This window comes from Cynocephalus volans, chromosome 3, assembly GCF_027409185.1.
Source record: "Cynocephalus volans isolate mCynVol1 chromosome 3, mCynVol1.pri, whole genome shotgun sequence".
In the NCBI taxonomy this organism is placed as follows: domain Eukaryota; kingdom Metazoa; phylum Chordata; class Mammalia; order Dermoptera; family Cynocephalidae; genus Cynocephalus; species Cynocephalus volans.
The window spans coordinates 93928854-93948865 of NC_084462.1; the positions used below are offsets into that span (position 1 = coordinate 93928854).

Below are 20012 nucleotides of genomic sequence, written 5' to 3' on the forward strand. Positions count from 1 at the left end.
ATTTTATCTAGACACCAAGACTTTTAAGAGTGGCCCCTCTTAGATAACTATGTGCTAGAGCAGTCCCCTCATCTGAAGGCCCTAGAACTACTAGTATGCCCAGCAGCCTACAAACACTTACTGGAGTGAATCAGCAAACAGATCTGTGTTGCAGACAGTCTCTTTGTATTAAACTCACAGGAATCTGGGCAGTTGGCATTGAGCCTGTCTTGCTTTTCTTCTCTCTATTCCTCACAGCTGGCTCCCACTGGAAGCTCTTCCCTGCTTAACTCCATGACTGTCATCCAGAATCCTGTGAAGGTCTGTGGTCAGGTATTTGCCCTGATTGAAAACCTCACCCACCAGATTCGGGAACGGATTCAGGACCCCAAGTCTGTAGGTGGGTATGAATACTAGTATCTTCCCTTCAAGGTCTCAGGTATGGTTTCTCAGGCATTCCTGTGTCCTCTCCTAAATGTCTGAGATAAGGCATCCTCGTCCCTCTGGTTCTACTTTAGAGTTGTTAGGATTCTTTTTTTAGAGGTAAATCTTTGGATCTATCTGACTTCCCACCTTCCTTCCAGACCTGCAACTCTACCACAGTGAGACATTAGAGCTAATGCTACAGCGCTGGAGCAAGCTGGAGCGTGACTTTCGACAGAAGAGTGGGCGCTATGATATCAGTAAGATCCCTGACATCTATGACTGTGTCAAGTATGATGTGCAGCACAATGGGAGTCTGGGACTTCAAGGCACAGCAGAGTTGCTACGTCTCTCTAAGGCATTGGCCGATGTGGTTATTCCCCAGGTGTGTCTCATATAAGGGATCTAACCTGGAAATAAGGGCACTGGGGAAGGAAAGAGAGATAAGATGGAAAGGAGAGGTTATTTGGAACCAGGGGAAGGAAATTTAGAGAAGGAATTAGTTGAGTTGACACAATTCTTGGATCCACTCTGGCTTTGGGTAAGTACAGGAGGCTCATTGAGGAGATACCTGGAGAGGGGGAATGTGGTGGATATGAAAAAAGCCCTAGACCTGAGATAAAGACAGGCATGATCTTGGGCCTGGGAGTATGAGGCAAGAGGAAAACAAAATTCACTGAGGTACTTATTCCTGGCCTATGGCACCTAGGAGTACGGGATCAGTCGGGAGGAGAAACTGGAAATTGCTGTGGGCTTCTGTCTTCCATTGTTGCGGAAGATACTACTTGACCTGCAGAGAACCCACGAGGATGAGTCTGTCAACAAGCTGCATCCCCTGTGAGGGAGGGCTGGGAGGGGTGCTGGATGGAGGGAGGGACGTGTCAGGGAGCCCTGGGGGGGATCAAGGCTGGGACAGCTTGGGGAACTGAAAGTAGAAGGTATCCTGGGATGGAAAGGACAGGAGAAGTGTTTGAGATGGGAGGAAGGAGTTTGCAGAAGGGTGGGAAGTGGATTATCTGACTGTATGAGTGATTTAGCTATTATCTCAGGTACTCCCGAGGAGTGCTCTCCCCCGGCCGCCATGTTCGAACACGTCTCTATTTCACCAGTGAGAGCCACGTCCACTCCCTACTCAGCGTCTTCCGTTATGGGGGACTTCTTGATGTAAGAATCCTTCCTCTTTAGCCTGTGAATGTCTTTTCCCAGCATGCTTTTACTTTCCTCCTCATACTTCTCTTTTACCACAAGCTTCCTCTGTTCTCCTTGGCTCCCTGCTCATTCCCTGACTCCCTTGTCCTTGGGCATTGGCTTACCTCTTCTTGTGTTCGGTAGGAGACCCAGGATGCACAATGGCAAAGAGCTTTGGCTTATCTTAGTGCCATCTCGGAGCTCAACTACATGACCCAGATTGTCATCATGCTTTATGAGGACAACACACGGGTGAGGAGCTAACAGGGTGTGATGAGGAGAGGGCCTCTTTTTTCTACTTCCATTAAAAAAAAATTCCTTATCCTTAGAATTTGTAGAATCCAGCTAGGTGTGGCATGTAGTCATATCATGACACAGGGCATCCAGGAGTTTCCTACTGGAACAGAAAATATGTTCTGGGATGGTGTTGAGCCAGAGAAACAACCTAGAACACAGCTCTGGCATTAGGGAGGATATGGAATTTGGGACAATGTTATGAGTTTTTCCCCCTCATACGTGGTTATACATATACCTTCTACCTCTGGCTCCACAAAGTATTTTTAAATGTGGTGATGCCTCATAGGATCCCTTATCAGAGGAACGGTTTCATGTGGAGCTGCACTTCAGCCCTGGAGTGAAAGGTGTCGAGGAAGAAGGCAGTGCCCCGACTGGCTGTGGATTCCGTCCAGCCTCTTCAGAGGTGGGTCAGAGTGCTGGGATTTGGGACTGAAGGACTTAGTAACCAAGTGGTAAGAAACTGGGCAACAGTACAGGGAGGCAAAAGGGGTGGGAATCTGGGATTAGAAGGCTGGAATCCATTAATACCTCTCCTATCTATTTATTATTGAACAGAATGAGGAGATGAAAACAGATCAAGGCAGCATGGAGAACCTGTGCCCGGGAAAGGCATCAGATGAGCTAGACCGGGCTTTACAGACTTCACCCCAGCCTTCTGAGGGCCCTGGCCTTCCAAGGAGATCACCCCTCATTCGTAACCGAAAAGCTGGCTCCATGGAGGTAAAGGGAGGGGCTTGGGAAAAAGACAAAAGGGTGGAAGTGCTCATAAGACAATATCCATGTATCCTCTAAATCCTCATGGCGGGGAATTCTTGGCACCTGAAGCAGAGTCCTCCTGCTCCTGATTGATATGTTTTACTTAATCTCTCTTTCACAGCTGGTCTATCAGTAGAGTTTCTTTAATCTGGTTGCTACTTCTGAGATTAAAGAGTTGCCAGTGAAGGGCGCCTGAGAGACAATGGTTTTAAGAGATGAGATTGAAGAGGAGAGGCCTCTGGGTGAATTTGAAAAGGCAGTTCTTTAAAGTGAAATGTAGTAGAAACAGCATGAACTCTGGGCCAAAATACCAGTCCTGATACTTAGAAGGTGTGTGACCTTGGAGATAACTCCTTTAAGCCTCAATTTTTTTTCATCTGTAAGATACAAGTAATATCCACCTTATAAACACTCAATAAACTGTAACTTTAATGACATACAATTGATATTAAAAGCCAGGCCCTCTTTCTCTGTTTCTTTAGGTAAAAATTATAGCTCAGACAGGAGACAGGTACTGTAATTGAATCCTTTTAGAGTTATCTGTACCGTTCTTCCATAAAGGGGATCAGTCTGGAGGTCTTTCTGTTTTTCTCTCATTCTGATGAAGAGATTCATCTGCCTGGGCCTGTGTTCTGCTATTCTTGTGTTTGTCTGTAGTTTTGGTCCTAGTTCTCTAGTCTAGAGGAAGGAACTGTTATCAATCTCACATTGTGTCCAGCTAACTGTCCTGGGGTTTTTGTTTTGGTCTTCTTCCTAGAAAGACTGTTTCTCTGTTTGGTCCAGTGACACTCTTTTTGCTGCTATGATTTATCCCTGTCTCAGGGACTCTGACTGTCTGATTTGGGTCCTGCCCTCTGACCCAAAGAATCTGTTCACCTTTCTCTGTATCAGGTCTCTATCTTAGAGGAATTGGTTTTTTCCATTTTAGGGATGTTGCAGAAGAATGTATAACTAGCTTAAATAGGTACAGCCAGAGGTTTACAGTTCAGATTTTGGAGAAAGCTGAGAGAACAAACTGCAGTGTCCTTTCTGGATTCATTCTTTAGGAGTGCAGCCTGATTATTTCAAGGTATAATTGACATTGTGAATATGCAGAGTTTCTTTAGGTGGGGTATGCATTATTTTCTCTTTGAGGTGTAGGTGTAACTTGGTATCTATAGTACTCTAGTACCCTACAAACTCATGTTAAAAACACATAATCTGCCATCAATAAACTGCTCCTCCACATTTAAATATCTTCCCCATTCACATGGTCTGCTAGTCTTCCTGGCACTCTTGTGGTTGACCCCTTTTTTTCTTCCGGTTTAAGGAGACATAGGCAAGAAAAGGACTCTCTGTGTATCATCTTGAAGACTTGATGAAATTGGTTTATTTCTTTTAGGCCTTCAAGAAGCTTCCTGTTGTAATCACAATCCTTCCTTTTAGTTATTAGTGCTGCTTAGGCCCTGGCTTATCTAGGATAATAGTTGCCCAGGATATGCTCCTCAACTTTGCAAGAAAATCTTCTCTCTGCTTCTTGGTCATATAGCCTTATAACATTAATATTTCCTCCCCTTGCTCTGTATAGGCACTGGATAGTCTTAACTTTATCAGCTATATCCTTCCTCCCCACCCCCCATCCCTTGTTCTCCTCTTGTCATCTCATATTTTTTGGACTGTTTTATTAGATTACAAAACCTGTGACCTTCATAGCAGCTGTGCCCTAGCTGGTCATCCTCTCTACCCCTATAACTATCTCTGCCCTATGGGCAGTGGGCTTTTGGGAACCTGGGGATTAAAGGAGCCGTGACCGGCTTTCTACCCGGTGTGATTGCAGGTCATGAACATGCAGTGCACGGGGAACCTGGACCTGATCCCCTTGCGGGGACGGCGCCGCCGGAGGTCAGGAGACCTCCCCCGGCCTTCCCCAGCCATCGGTCTACAGCCCCGGGCTGTGTCCACCACTCACCTGGCATCCTGCACACAGGTGTCCCTCCCTCCCTTGCTTTCCTTTCCTGCCTTCTGTCTTTGACTTTTGAGATCTAGGGACTCAGAACACTATCTAGGTGGGATGTGTTTATGTTGGCGATTATGTGATTGGGCCTCTTGTGAGCATTTTTAAAATCTGTTGCATATGTTCAGGAGTAAGATACTTGGAGGGGAGGGCTTCTTGTTTCAAAAAATCTAGGATGGTTGCAGCTATCTCATAAAAAGAAGCAAGAGTGGCCAGACTTTATTTCTTATTTGTGGCTGATCTGTGATTGGCTGAGTCCTAGGGCAGGATAGACAAGAATAAGGAACCCCACTCTGCTGAGAACTTGGAATGGTTGAATGATTTCTCAGATTTCAGATGGGAGGGCTGTGGAGACAGGCATCTTCAAAACAGAAGTACCTTCTACTATAGAAAGATTCCCTGGACAGTTCCCTTCACAAAGTACACTCTCTCTGTTCCCTTTTCATTCCTCTTCTCCATAAATCCTTTGGTTCTTGCAAACTTTCTGACACTGCTTGGCTTTGTAGGGGCAGGAATTCAGGACCTGGATTTTATACTTCTGGGTTGAGGTGGCAAAATAATAATATAGAGTCCTTTTTCTGCAGGTGCTTTCTGAGACTTCATCCTCGAGGCCTGGTGGTTACCGGCTCTTTTCATCTTCACGGCCACCAACGGAGATGAAGCAAAGTGGTCTAGGTATGGTTTTTCAGTGTCTCTCACCTGCTGTTGGAAGGGGGTGTCTGTCTGTTCTTCAGAGTTTTATTGTGGGAAACCTTTGTCATGGGAGTTGGGACCATCCAGTCAGTGGAATTGTCAGGTGGGGGTAGGGAGGATGAAGTGGGAGAAGCCACAGTTACGTGTGAACTTGGATCTCAGATGATTGTTTCCATCACAGGAAGGTGTTTTGTCTTTTGGTTTTCTATACCAACCCGCATTTCCCTGGCTGAAGGGAATTTTTCTGGCTTTCCCTCTCATTCCTTATCTGTCCCTCCAGTCTAGCCCAGACCTTAAGGGGCCATGGAGACTCTGAACCTTCAGAGTTATCAGAGACAGAGCTATAAATAGAGGTACTCGTGATCCCCATAAGTGTCATATTCCTCATTTGGAGAACTTGTTCCATGTCTTCTTCTGAAATCTGCGTTTTTCACATCACTGCTCTGGCCCTTCCTACCTCCGTGTCCTCTTGTCCATCCTCTCCTAATCCTTTAACATTTTCCCCTTCCTTCTGGAAAATTGTGGGACAAATCTGAGATTGGTATAGTGGCAAAGGCTTCTCTCAGGACTTTGAGGGAATGTCTCTTGATTTTTTGATCCCTGGAGAGGGGTGAAGAACAATATTCAAGCTTTTCTAAGAACAAAGACCACAAGAAGGACCAAGCCCCTGAGTGTATTGTATTCTTTGGGAGGGGGAGGTGGTCCTTGGGAGGGACTATTTCTGAACACAGTACCTGTGAGCCAGCAACTAGAACTGGAAGTGAGAGATGATAGAGGGGTCTGGACTTGGTTCTCTGGCTCTTTCTATCTTGTCTTATTATTCTCTCTATTTAGCTCCTTTCATTTTTCTGTTACTTTTGTCCTTGGCACCCAATTTCTTGGCTCCCAAATGGTCAGCATTTGGACCAGCAAGAGTAGGAAAGGTGTTGGTAACTTTTCAGATTAATTTTATGAGAGTAGTTTACCTTCTAGATCCTGAACTTAGGTAGATGACTTAGGGCATGAGAAATAAATGATAAATGTGTTGATCTGTGATATGGACTTCTCTTCCCAGAAGTCACAATAAAAAAAAGGTTTCAGATAGGCTGGAAAAGAGGATAGGTGTGTCTGGCCTAGTTAGATGGGAGTGCTTTCAAGAACAAGGCAGATGTATAGACATGGGACTGGTTGACAGATGGTGGTGGTAAGGTAGAGAATACCCTCTGAGATGATCCGAGAACTGGGTAGAGCAGGGTTGGCATGACTGCACTAGAAAATAATTCAGTGGAGGAAGTAAATTTAGGACAAAGCTTGGGGTGGTCTGGGATAGAGCCAGCTAGTTTCAGATTCTCTGAAAAAAAGCAGACATATTTAGCAACCCTTATTACTCTCTGGAACCCCATTCCAGATCCTGTTTGGGCATGAAAGGTAGGGGAAATTGCTGTACAGAGGAGAGGTCTTGAATTCCAAGGTGGAGATTATCAGCTATCTGAGATTCTTGGTTTCTCTGGTGACCCTGAAATCCTGGGACCTTTGATACCACGGTCCCTTTTTTGTGAGCTCTAAGGAAAGTGGCCTCCCCTCCACTCTATCCATCTCCCCTTTAAATGTGAAATCTCGCCGAGCCCGTGGCGCCCTTGGGACAGTGCGGCGCTGGGAGCACGGCAATGCTCCTGCCATGGGTTCGGATCCTATATAGGAATGGCCGGTGCACTCACTGGCTGAGTGCCGGTCACGAAAAAGACCAAAAAAAAAAAAAAAAGTGAAATCTCAAACCAAACCCTATGAAAATCCCAAGAACATGAGTGTCAGTCTTGTCTCTTCCTAACCACTCTGTCTTCGTGGGCTATAGAAGGAAAAGAGACCATGGAGTCCCAACTTTCCTCTAGATCAGATATTGGGGACAGTGACTGGCCTGACTTCAGAGATTCTCCAAGTTTTATTTACTCCTCTGATTGGCAATAAGATTCTCTTTGCTTTCTTTAAACATATGTGTGTGGGCATCTGGCTTTGAACATAGGGCTTATAAGACAATAAACTTTTTTTTTTTTTTAAAGATGACTGGTAAGGGGATCTTAACCCTTGACTTGGTGTTGTCAGCACCAGACTCTCCCAAGTGAGCTAACCGGCCATCCCTATATGGGATCTGAACCCGGGGCCTTTGTGTTATCAGCACCACACTCTCCCGAGTGAGCCATGCGCCGGGCCTAGAAAATAAACTTTTGAGAGCAGAAAAAACATGTTTTCTTGTTGTTGTTTCCTGCTTTTGTTCTCCTGAGGGTGCTCAGCACATGATAGCATGGTCTGCAGAGAATCAGATGACTGTTCACATGACTTTCAATTTGTGTCCATCTTGACATCAGAAGCTATGCTGTTTCCTCTTATGAAAAAATAATTATTTGTTTCTAATGGAATACACTTGCTCTTCAGAGTCAGGAGACCTGGATATTAGTTCAACTTAGCTCCTAACAAGCTGCATGACCTTGAGCAAAGGAGATCTCTTTTGGGTCTAAGTTTTTTCATCTTTAAAATGAGCAGGTTGAACTGAATGATCTCTGGGTTGCTTCCACCTTTAAAACTTCAACAAGTCTCATACTTCTATTCTTGGGAAAAGTAAAAAGTTCTAAAGGGCAGAGATATTGGTTGAAGAACTTAGGAAGAGTTGGAAAGGTGCCAGATGAGTGCTCAAAATCAAGTCTCTAGTTTCAGTCAAAGCTCTTTCTTTTCAAACCTACAAGGGACTAGATTTCTGGGTTTCTCAAACCCTATATCCAGATAAGGGACACTGAATTAAATCTTGGGGGATCTAGAAGGATCTACATATTCTTTTACCATTTCTGAGAGCTACCCAGAGAGCACAGTCTATTCCTTTCAGTAGCTTTAAATCTCCTAATATGACTAACCCTGCACTTGTAGTGGCCTCTTGTCTCTGCCATGTAGATCTGCAGGAGAATCCCCACTTTGCTTTCCCAGTGTGGTGGACAGTAGCGAAAGCTGTTTGTGGTTATGTTGAGCCACATGTGGTGGCTCTGAGTGGCTGTGTGTGTCTTAATGTTGTCATGTGAAGTTGTGTGTACTTTTGTGTGGTAGTTGCAGCTTTGCGTGGCTACTAATGCACTCCCGGCCTTGCAGGCTCACAGTGCACAGGGCTGTTCAGCACCACAGTGCTGGGTGGCTCCTCCAGCGCCCCGAATCTTCAGGACTACGCCCGCAGCCATGGCAAAAAGCTACCACCTACCAGTCTGAAGCACCGAGATGGTATGTGGGTGGGTTTTGGGGGGCAACTCTTTTCTTCGCTCATCTCCCAGCAAGGTCACAACTCAAAAACTAAAACTATTCATGCTTAAGATAGCACTGACGTGGGCCTTATAAAAAGTTTTCTTCATCAATAATAGATGGGAGAAGGAACAAAGACCCCTTCCACCCCTCCATTTGCATTCCCTCTCTCCATTCAAATACTACTTATTTATGCTTATCCCTTCATAACCTCCCACATACAGCCCTGCTGCATCAGTTTGTACTCTTTCCTGGATTCTGGCATGTAGGAGTAAGGACCAAGGAGGATGATCAATCATCAGGAAAAATGCAGTGGAGCCTTGACTAAAATCCAGGAAATTAGGTTAAGGGATGGGGAAATTGCTCAGCTAAGGCAGAAAAGATAATATGAAAAGAGATTGGAGAAGGGAAGAAAATTTCTACAAAGCTTTTATTTCCAAACAATTAGAAAGAGGAGGTGGTGTTGAAATTAGGGTTGATTGTGGGGCCATATTGTGGTAGAAATGACACATAGATTCCTAATGGTTTATACCAAGGGAATAGATTGAAATGTGGTAGTCAGGAACCTAAGGGGTGGAGATGGGTGAAGGTCAAATAACTAATTGTAAAGAAGAGTATATTGTGGGCGAATTCCAGAGCAGAGGGTGGGGACAGGGGTGGGTATAATCCCCATGATGTCTTTTCTCTCCAGAGCTCTTGTTTGTCCCGGCCGTAAAACGATTTTCTGTGTCGTTTGCAAAGCATCCGACTAACGGTACGTTCGCTTCTGACACAATGTCATTCCTCCTCACCATGTCACCTCCAGACACTTAAACTTTGACTACTGACATTGACTTTGCCTTTCCTAACACTGTGTTGACACCCTGCTGTCTCTGAATGAGCCCCTCACTAAGTGTCCCTCTTGGGACATTTCCTTTGTGATAACCTTAGCCTTGGTTGCAGCCTGGCTGCCCTATCTCCATGGCATCTTAGGGTCTTACTTCCATAATCGCTATCATCACCATTATGTCTCTTTTGTCAGCATCACCACCAAAACATTGATTAAACCTCTCCCTTTCCTATCACATGACTACTGGGCTGTTTACAGACATGATAATATTTCTCCTTCTCAGGAAGGTAATAGTATTTCCTAGATTGGTCTCATTTCTTCTCTTTTTTCTCCCCCACTCCTCAATTTGTATAATTTCAATCTTCCTGTTTTTTCTCCAGCTTTTTTGTTGGGGTAGATGACTAGTTTGTTCCTCTTTTGGAGCAATGCAGCAGTTCCCAGCTCCCAAACCCGCTTGTAAGGGCGTTGGTCTTGAGTATATACTTTTCCCATCTCCATATTCCTATCTCCTTCCATTGTGTGTACTTTATGTGGCTCTTGTGCTCCTGACATCTGCTTTACGTTACTAACCTAGTGCCTGGGCCTAGAAAACAGGAGCCCAGATTGCTTCGGGATAAAAGAGAAAAAGAAAGGAGTAAGAAGTAGTAGGTAAAAACCTCAAAACTCAAAACCTTGAGTTTTTAAATGTAGTTTGCCACAGTCTACCTATGGCAAAGCTGTCTCTGAGAAGCTTGAAGTGTTGAGATGTCTGCTGGGGATCCTGGGGAGCTTAGGAATTCAAGAATATTGAAGAACTTGGTCTGTCCCCAGTAAGATAGGAGAGTTTGGAGATTTGTGTAAACCAAAAACTGAAGAGTTATGGTCTTTTTGTAGCGTATGGCAGGAGAACCCAGGGCATACTCATTGACATTCTGTTTTTTTTCTCCTTAGTTTTCTCTCTGAGTTGTATTTTGTCTTCAAGGTAGATTCAGTTTTGTTAGATATGGTTTTCTTCTGTCCAAGAGCTGAGACTCTCTGAGGGAGGTAATGTTAGCCTGGCTTCCTTACTGGAAAACCTCCATGTGCTGATCTTCTGCCGCCTAACCAGTGATAGCTGCTAGGTTTCAGCCCAGTCAGGTCATCCATCTCCAGTAGACAATGCTGAAATCTCTCCCTAGGTTGACTACCCTATACTTGCTTCGTTCATCCCCACCCCCAGGCTCCCATTTGTGCCTGTGGCAGCAGTCCTCATCCAGAATTGCATGGCTGTGCCTACTCATTTAGCTACAAGCTCTTCTGGCCTTCCTGTGCCACAGGCATCTCTAGAGTAGAACCTGATTCACCAACCCCATAGCCTGAGACTTGAATTTAGTGTCCATAAATAGTACTGGGAACTTGGGCTCCTGAAATCAGAGCTAGATCACATATCTCCTAGTTTCTTAGGTACCATTAGAAAAGACCCAAGTTCATCAAACAAATCCTTAAAACTGTATATTTCCAGTTCCCTGAAGCCTTGGCTAGCAGCCTCATTAGTTGAAGAAAAGAATTAATTTTGCCAGGAAGAGGAGAGGGAGAAAGACCTAGATAATTCAGTTATAGTTCAGGAGAACTAATTCAAGGTCTCCAACAACCTTCACACTTCCTCAGGGATCTTCTGGACTCCTTTGTTTTTTTGTACTTAAGCTTGGAGGCTAATGTGCTTGAGAAGCCAAAATCTGGGATCTACCTGTTGTCAACAGGAGAAATTTGGAGCTATTGTGTCTCTTGCTGAAGAAGATTATCTAGATTTAATTTGGCCTCATGACAATGTGAGGGCTCTGCCCCATGGCCAAAATTTTACTTGACTGACCCAGCAATTACAGAGTAGATGCTCTGTCTGCAATTGCTTATAGCAGATTAGTCACAGCAGTGTGAAAACCTACTGTCCCATCATCACCATCTCCTTGCTGGGATGTCTGGCTTTGAAACAGCAGCTTGAAAAACTGGACGTGGTTTTGGAAAGGAGGCAAGGCAATGCTGTCTTCATACTTTGATGGGAGAGCAGCCTTCAGTCCATCCCTGCCTCTGTTCCTGATAAGTTTCTGTCATATCCTGTGGTTATATTCAGCACACAAGTATGGCCTGTTACTAAACTGCATGCTGAACTCACCAAAATAAATTAATAAAATGGGAAAGAGACTGTGGCTCACCCTCATCCAGAATGTCAGAGTGTGCTCATTGAATTTGTCAAGCCCATTATCTTCTAGGGAACCACACAACTGTTGTGACCATTGGTACAGTTAGTACTCATTAGACTACCCTGGGTAGAGCTAAAATCTCTCCTGACATCCAAACTAAGGTCTCTAAAAACCAGTCTCATGATTTCACCTTGTGGAACCAGTTCTGGTCTAGTAGTTTTGAGCAGTCATCCTCAGTTACCTTGATCCTCCTACCTTTTGTATACCAACTTCTGTACTCAAGTTTTTACCTATCTTCACAACAGGTCTTAAGACCACACACCTGTCCCCCAAGATCTTTCTCCATGATTCTTCTTACACCCATCTCCACATGCCTTTCACTGCCTTCAGCTTTTGCAGCTGAATCGCATGCACCCACGAAGTTTGCCAAGCAGCTAAAACAATGAGAATCAGAGCTTTTCTGCACACCAGCTGAACAAAGTGCAGTTAGACTCTCCAGCAGTTGGAAGAAAATATAAAATTATCTAACTTTTGGCTTCTGTAATGGATACAGTGTCTCCCAAGTCCTGAGATTTATGTATCCTTTTTTTTTTTTGAAATCTGTTTATTTGAACAACAGTAAGATAAAGGATGATAGTTAATATTGGCATTTTCACATACTGATTCCATTTTTTACATGTACTCTTTTAAAGAAGTCCCACACATAGTTTCCCGCCAGTCTTCTTGTAAGTTGCCTAGCATCAGCCCTGTCTGTGGCTATGTTAGAGTCTGGTCAGGAGGGCCTGGTCTGAGCCTTCAGGAGCTGTTTTAGCTTTGGACTATCTTGATATCCAGTACCATTCTTGACCCTCTTCTCTGAGTGAATATGAATCTTTCTATCTCTATCCCAACCTCATACATCTATTTTTCTGAGAAGCAGGCCCTAACTAGGGTTTGTCCAAGAATGATCAGGGACACTGGAGCTCTAGTCAAGGCTCCCAGTCACAAAACTACCAGCTCACACCTGTCCAGAATGATGTGACTGCTGTATACTGCACTGACTGAATTATGCTCAAGGAGGAAGGGGAGGGCCTCGCTGTATGATGAGGTCTCACTAGTCCCTTCTTTTAGACTCACTGTGTGATGCCAACACTCTTCTTCCGTGCAAGAGATGCCCAGTGACTCTGACTATCTCCGCTTCTCTCTTAGCTCACCTTGGATCTGAGTGGCCCCCACCTCCCAGTAATGCTTGTGCCAGTCAGTGCCCCCCTCATGTCTTTCCCTCTTCTCTTTCTTTATCTTTGTACTTCCTGCCGTGGTCCCCCCACCCCCTCCAGAGCTGCTAGATGACCAGCACCCTGTGGTCCGGTTGCTGCGCAGTTTTTCCTCTGACTACCCAGGGAGCTGGCCAGTCTCCTTGGATGCCACCCTGGCGCATCACCTGCACCAGTGCTCCTACCACCTGCGCCTCTTCCGGAACTGGCTACGCTCAGGCCAGGATGACCCCGAGTGCCTCTACGGTACCCCCTGCCACCAAGCTGGCTGCTGCCACTTCGCTGGCTGGGACTGACTGCTTTGCTTATTGCACTTCTGGCAAGAGAGCGTACCTGTTCTTTTCTCCTATTTGCTCTAAGGATATGTGACTTGCGTTTAGTTGCTTGGATGGGATTGGGGCCAGACTGCCTGGTAGCTATAGCATTGGCTGCTCATCCCCTTCCTATTCTCCTTTCTTACTGCCCCCTGATGTTGTCCATTCCCCTCTTCTATTCAGTACAGGAATAGTCTCTTGCCCTAGAATCTGTTCTTATCTCTCTAACCCTCTATGACCACCATCTTCAAATCCAAACATTTTTCTAGCCACTCTGAGGAGCTAGATACTGTACCTCTCCTGCCCTCTTGCCACTATATCACAGGGGGAAATTGAGGCAGAGAGACCTCAAATGAATCCTTAAGGCAAACAAGGGCCAGAGGTTAGAAGATGGTCAGGTATAATCCTTTTGAGTTACATGTTTTAGCCACTGGAGAACAGGAATCTAAGTCTTGCATAGATATTGCTATCCTATCTACCCTTAGTCTTTTTAAGGAGATATAAAGGAGGCACAGGCAAGTTTGGGGACTTAAAGAGTGGTTGGGATGCATGCTTCTTGATCCTCCAATGGGGACATTTTCCATGAATGATCCCTGGGATTAGATTTATACATTTAGGTTTACCCTTGACCTTACCCAGACTGATAGACCTGTTTTGGAATTGTTGGGTTTAGAACAGAGAATCAGTATTCTTTTTTCTAGGGGGTTTGTCTCATTTTTCTGATGGAATAGCGAGATCTTAGCAAGTCTGGGGTCTTCCAGTAGATCAGAAGGAAGAAGCTTTGATGTGATGGAAATGACCAAGAAAGAACTTTCATGCCCCAGCCTGTTAATGCATGTAGTTTTCCTGGGCTGAGCTTCATGTGCATTGCATGCCCTCCAGTTTGCATCCACGTATTCTAGCCTTTCTACCCACACCCTAAATTTGCATGAACCCCTCCTCAGATTCCATGCTCTCCTCCTTAATCTGGTTCTCTTATTCATGATACCTGAAATCTGCTGTTTCTTCCCAGTTCCCTTTCCCCTCAACGTCATGTTAGATCTACAATTTCACCCCTTACCTCTGGATCCTTATTTTAAACCCCCAGAAAGTGCAAGAGCAATGTTGATGTTTACCCTACTGGGATTCTGTTGATTTTTCCGTGGGACATTGCAGGTTCTCCATAGGTAGGATGAGAGGTGATTTGATTCACCTGGAGGCCTTAGTATGTAGACTTTTCAGGAAGTCTGGAAGTGATTAAAAGAGACTCCCCTGGGAGCTCTAAAGAGTTCCCTCTCCTAAGAATCTTGGAAACCCCACACTCCAAAAGCCATAGATGCTCCTGATGGCTCTCTGAGATTCTCCATTCTTCCTTAGCCAGTTGGAGTATATCTGGCAGGAATAACATTGACTTTGCCCATCTCTTTTCTAACAGGATTTGAAGGGTGCTCCATGGTGCCTACCATCTACCCCCTGGAAACACTGCATAATGCCCTTTCCCTGCATCAAGTGAGTGAATTCTTGAGTAGAGTCTGTCAGCGCCACACTGATACCCAGGCACAGCCATCTGCAGGTATGGAGAATACTCTTATTTTGTACCCCTACTCCCTTGCTTCTTAGATGTGAGAAAGTAATAATTAAAAAGATAGGCACTCTGCAAAGACCCAAAAGTAGGCTTGAGAAAATGTACAATTGCATAGGCCAACTAAACATCATAGAAATATCATTCCTTCCCAAGATAATTTATAAATTTAATGTGATCCCAATAAAAACACTGTTGTTTTTCAAAAATCAGACAAATCAATTCTGAAGTTCTTGCTGAAAAATGAACAAGCAAGAATACTGAAGAAAACCCTGAAAAGAAGACCAGTTAGAGGATACTAGCCCTACCACATTTTAAAACATTCTATAAAATTTCTACAATAAAAACAGTGTAGTATTGGTACATGAATAGACAGAGAGACCAATGAAACAAAATAGAAAGTCAAGAAATAGATCAAGTTAGTATTTCAAAATACTGGTGAAAGACAGACTTTTTAATAAATAGAGTTGAGTCAACTGAATAGCTATTTGACAAAAATTAAAATTAAATTCATACTTCACACTATATACAAGGATCAACTCAATATAGACCAAAGATCTAAATGTAAAAATCAAAGCACGTGGTAGGTTGCTTATAGGGCTTGTTGCTGTACATAAACACCAAACATAAAGCAAAAACATTCAGAATCAACTTCTTCAGAACTCTGGAAAATAGTCAAAGGTTCGCAGCAACCAGGAAAATGCTGAATCAAGAAGGAAGCAACTTGAAAATGGCAGGAAAACTTACAGCATTTTTGCTTGCCCTTGCCCCACCCTCCTCCCTGGCTTAGTAGTGGTCTTGAAGATGGTAGCCCATGTTCTCAGTGTGGGACCTTGGTCCCTGGTTCCAGAGGGAGCAGAGCAGATCTTATTCTCAAAGAAGTGTGTATGTCTGTTCTAACCTGTCAGTGGGCTACCTGAAGGACTGATATAAGGTGCCTCTCTTTGTTTTGCCTACCTTGGAACTCACTCAGGGCAGATAAGTGGCTATGCAGAGGGCATTTCTCAAAAATATTTTAAGGCAAATGAATGACCTGCTGCTTCCCGGGGCAAAAAATTATAATAAAGGCAAATAACAGACATACTGAGAGCCTGGGAGGAAAAGCTGGGGAGTTTGGGAAATTAGGGTATTCAAAAGCACCCACATAATACTGGGGAATTTAGAAAGCCATGTACATGCCTAGGGAAGGGCACATATATGGAAAAGACCTGAGAAGACCCTAAGCTTTGACCTCTGGCTGAACTCTAGATTCAGCACAAGCAGGAAGTGAAGGCTAAGGGAGAGTTGTAAATGGTCTGGCTAAGTGTTGAAGGAGTACTTCAACGTAGAACAAATCTGCAAAGTCTGGGAGAGCTTTCTTTTCTTTTCCTTCTCTTTCCTTTCCTTTTTTTGATTTCTGAAATTTGAGGAAATCTCTGTCAAAACACTAGCTGAACACAAGCTAAAGGAACAGAGACCTCAGAGACCACACATGACAAAGAATGCAGACTTTGCAAAAATAGTTTAGAAAAGTCACCAAACAAACAGCTAGAGCCCACAGCAAATAACAAAAACAAACCCTGAGGAGGGAAATAATCTGATTTCTAGAGTTAACATGTTATAATATCAAAAAGTCCAGTTTTTAACAAAAAATCAAAGACATGCAAAAAAAAAAGTATTTCACAGAAGAAATGAACAGAAATGGTCCCTGCAGAAGCATAGACATTAGAATTACTAAGCAAATATTTTAAAACAGCTATCCTAAATATGCTCAAAGAGCTCAAAGAAACCACAGACAAAGAACTAAAGGAAACCAGGGAAAGTATGTCTCAACAAATAGGGAATATCAATAAAGAGATAGAAAATATAAAAAATAATGAAACAGAAACTCTGAAGCTGAAAGGTAGATTACTGAAATGAAAAATTTGCTAGAAGGTGTCATAGAAGATTTGAGTTGACAGAAGAAATGGTCAGCAAACTTCAAGATTGATCAATTGAAAGTATCTAGTCTGAGGAGCAGAAAGAAAAAAATGAAGAAAAATGAACAGAGCCAGAGAGATCTGTGGGACACCTTGAGCATACCAATATATGCATAATGGGAGTTCCCAGAAGAAAAAGAGAGAGAAAGAGGCAGGAAATATACTTGAAAAAGTAATGGCCCAAAACTTCTCAAGTTTGATAAAATACATGAATCTGTACATCCAAATAGCTCAACCAACTCCAAGAAGGATAAATGCAAAGAGATCCACACTGAGGCACATTATAGTAAAATTGTCAAAAGACAAAGACAAAGAGAGAATCTTGAAAGCAGTAAGGAAGAAGCAACTTGTCACATACAAAAGAACGTTAATAAGATTAGCAGCCAGTTTCTCATCAGAAATCATGGAGGCCAGAAGGCAGTAGGATGATATTTATAGTACTATGAGAAAAAAAAAAAACAACTGCCAACCAAGAATTCTACAGTTGCAAAACTGCCCAAAAATGAAAGAGAAGTTAAGACATTACCAGATAAACAAAAGCTGAAGGAGTTTGTCACTAGTTGAACTGCCCTACAAGAAATGCTAACAGGAACCTTTCAGGCTGAACTAAAAGGACACTAGATAGTAACTTGAAGCCATAGAAAAAAATAAGGAACTCTGATAATGGTAACTACATTGGTAAATATAAAAGCCAGCGTTATTGTATTTTTGGTTTATAGTTCTACTTATTTTGTATATGATTTAACCCCAAAATGAATAAAACAATTATTATAAGTCTATGTTCATCTGTACACAATGTGTGAAGATGTAATTTGTGACAATAACAACGTAAGATGGGGACTGAGATTTATAGCAGTAGAGTTTTGTGTGTTAGTGAAGTTAAATTGCCATCAGTTCAAACTAGATTGCTATAAATTTAGGGTGTTAATTATAATCTCTAGGATAACCACTAAGAAAATATCTTAAAATATATACATAAAGGGAGATGAGAAGGGAATCAAAATAGTATACTACAAAAAGGTCATTTAAACAGGAAAGATGGTAGTAATGGAGGAAAGGAAGAATAGAGGGTGAAAAAAAGATATATACAGAAAATAAATAGTGAAATGGCAGAAGTAAAGCTTTTTTAAAATAAGTAATTACTTTAAATGTAAATGGATTAAACTTTCCAATCAAAAGTCAGAGAGTGGCAGAATGAATTTTTTAAAAAAATGATTAACTATATACTGTCTACAAGAGACTCACCTAAGATCTAAAGACACAAATAGGTTGAAAGTGAAAAGATAGAAAAAGATATCCATGTAAATAGTAACAAAAAGAGAGCTGGGGTAGTTATACAATATCAGACAAAATAGTCTTTAAGTAAAAAATTGCTACAAGAGACAGAGAAGGTCATTATATATTGATAAAGAGGTCAATTCATCAAGAAGCTATAAAAGTTATAAGCATATACATACCAAACAACAGAGCCCCAAAATATATGAAGCAAACACTGTCAGAATTGGAGGGAGAATTCTACAGTAGTAGTTGGGGACTTTAATACCCTACTTTTAATAATGGACAGAACTAGACAAAGTCAGTAAGGAAACAGATGACTTGAACAATACTATAAACCAACTAAACCTGACAGACATGTATAAAACATTCTCCCCACCGACAATAGAATACAGATTCTTCTCAAGTGCACATGGAATATTTTCCAGGATAGAACATATATTAGGCTACAAAACAAGCCTCAGTTGTTTTAAAAGATTTGAATTTTACAAAATATCTTCTACAGCCACAATGGAATGATGCTAGAAATAAATAACAGAAGAAAAACAAAAAATTCACAAATATGTGGAAATTAAACAATGTATTCTTAAACAATCAGTGGGTCAAAGAAGAAATCACAAAGGAAATTAGAATATACTTTGAGTTAAATGCAAATGAAAATACAGCATACCAAAAGTTATGGATGCAGCAAAATCAGTGCTCAGAGAGAAATTTATAACGGTAAACATCTACATTAAAAAAGAAGAAAGAGGGCCGGCCCGTGGCTCACTCGGGAGAGTGCGGTGCTGATAACACCAAGGCCCCGGGTTCGGATCCCATATACGGATGGCCGGTTCGCTCGCTGGCTGAGCGTGGTGCTGACAACACCAAGTCGAGGGTTAAGATCCCCTTACCGGTCATCTTTTAAAAAAAAAAAAAAAAAAAAGAAGAAGAAAGATTCTAAATCAATAACCTATTCTTATACCTTAAGGAGCTAGAAAGAGAAGAGTAAAGTAAACCCCCAAGCAAACAAAAGGAAGGAAATAATAAAGATTAGGGTGGAGATAAAGGAAATAAAGAATAGAAAAACAATAGGAAGAATCAACAAAACCAAAAGTTGGTTCTTCAAAAAGATCAACAAGATCGGCAAACCTTTAGCCAGACTGACTAAGAAAAAGAGAGAAGATTCAAATAACAAAATCAGGAATAAAAGGAGGGACATTGCTATTGACGTTACAGAGATAAAAAGAATTATGAGTTCTGTGAACAATTGTATACCAACAAATTAGATAACCTAGATTAAATAGACAAACTTGTAGAAACACACCAACTGTCAAAACTGACTCAAGAAAAAATAGAATATCTGAATATTCCTATATCAAGGAAAAAGATTGAATCAGTAATGAAAACCTCCCAACAAAGAAAAGTCAGTACCAGATCATTTCATTGGTGAATTCTACCAAACATTTAAAGAAAAGTTAACCCCCCACACTTCCAAAAAAATAGGAGGAAACACTTTTCTTTCTCATTCTGTGAGGCCAGCATTACCCTGATTCTACAAATCAGATACCATAGGGAAAAAAAACTTCAGACCAATAACCCTTATGAATACAGAGGCAAAAATCCTCAACAAAATGCTATAAAACTGAACCCAACAGCATATTAAAAGAATTACACACTGTGGTTAAGTGAGATTTATCTCAGGAATGCAAGGGTGATTCAACATAAGAAAATCAGTCAATGTAATACACTACATTAATAGAAGGAGAGGGAAAAACACAATAATCTCAGCTGACACAAAAACATTTAACAAAATCCAACACCCTTTTATGATAAAACCCTCAACAAACTAGGAATAGAAGGGAACTTCTTCAACATGATAAAAGGCCTTTATGAAAACCCACAACACACATCATACTCAATGGTGAAAGACTGAAAGCTTTCCTCCTTAGATCATGAATAAGATCAATGCCTGCTTCTTCCACCTCTACTCAACATTGTGCTGGAAGTTCTAGGCAAGAAGAAAAAGGTGTCCAAATTGGAAAGGACAGAATAGAATTATCCCTATTCACATAAGATGTGATCCTATATATTAAAAATCAC

At 42.3% G+C, this 20012-nt stretch overlaps 1 protein-coding gene across 13 annotated transcripts in view; it reads left to right on the forward strand.

Annotated features, from left to right (window-relative positions):
- The window catches only part of PPIP5K1 (diphosphoinositol pentakisphosphate kinase 1), a 76633-nt gene that overhangs the window by 13142 nt on the left and 43479 nt on the right, over positions 1-20012 (forward strand). For 5 of the 13 annotated variants that reach the window (XR_010023004.1, XR_010023005.1, XM_063091994.1 and 2 more), the window contains 12 exons: positions 238-379; positions 564-787; positions 1112-1239; positions 1452-1566; positions 1735-1842; positions 2174-2290; positions 2443-2607; positions 5221-5311; positions 8441-8566; positions 9276-9338; positions 12886-13068; positions 14551-14688. Coding sequence is in view for 11 of the 13 variants with exons in the window: in XM_063091994.1 (XP_062948064.1) it covers positions 238-379; positions 564-787; positions 1112-1239; positions 1452-1566; positions 1735-1842; positions 2174-2290; positions 2443-2607; positions 5221-5311; positions 8441-8566; positions 9276-9338; positions 12886-13068; positions 14551-14688 (1600 nt within the window). In the remaining 2 variants the exon portion in view is untranslated. The remainder of the gene's footprint in view (positions 1-237; positions 380-563; positions 788-1111; positions 1240-1451; positions 1567-1734; positions 1843-2173; positions 2291-2442; positions 2608-5220; positions 5312-8440; positions 8567-9275; positions 9339-12885; positions 13069-14550; positions 14689-20012) is intronic. The other 8 variants (XM_063091995.1, XM_063091997.1, XM_063091996.1 and 5 more) reach the window with 8 other exon arrangements.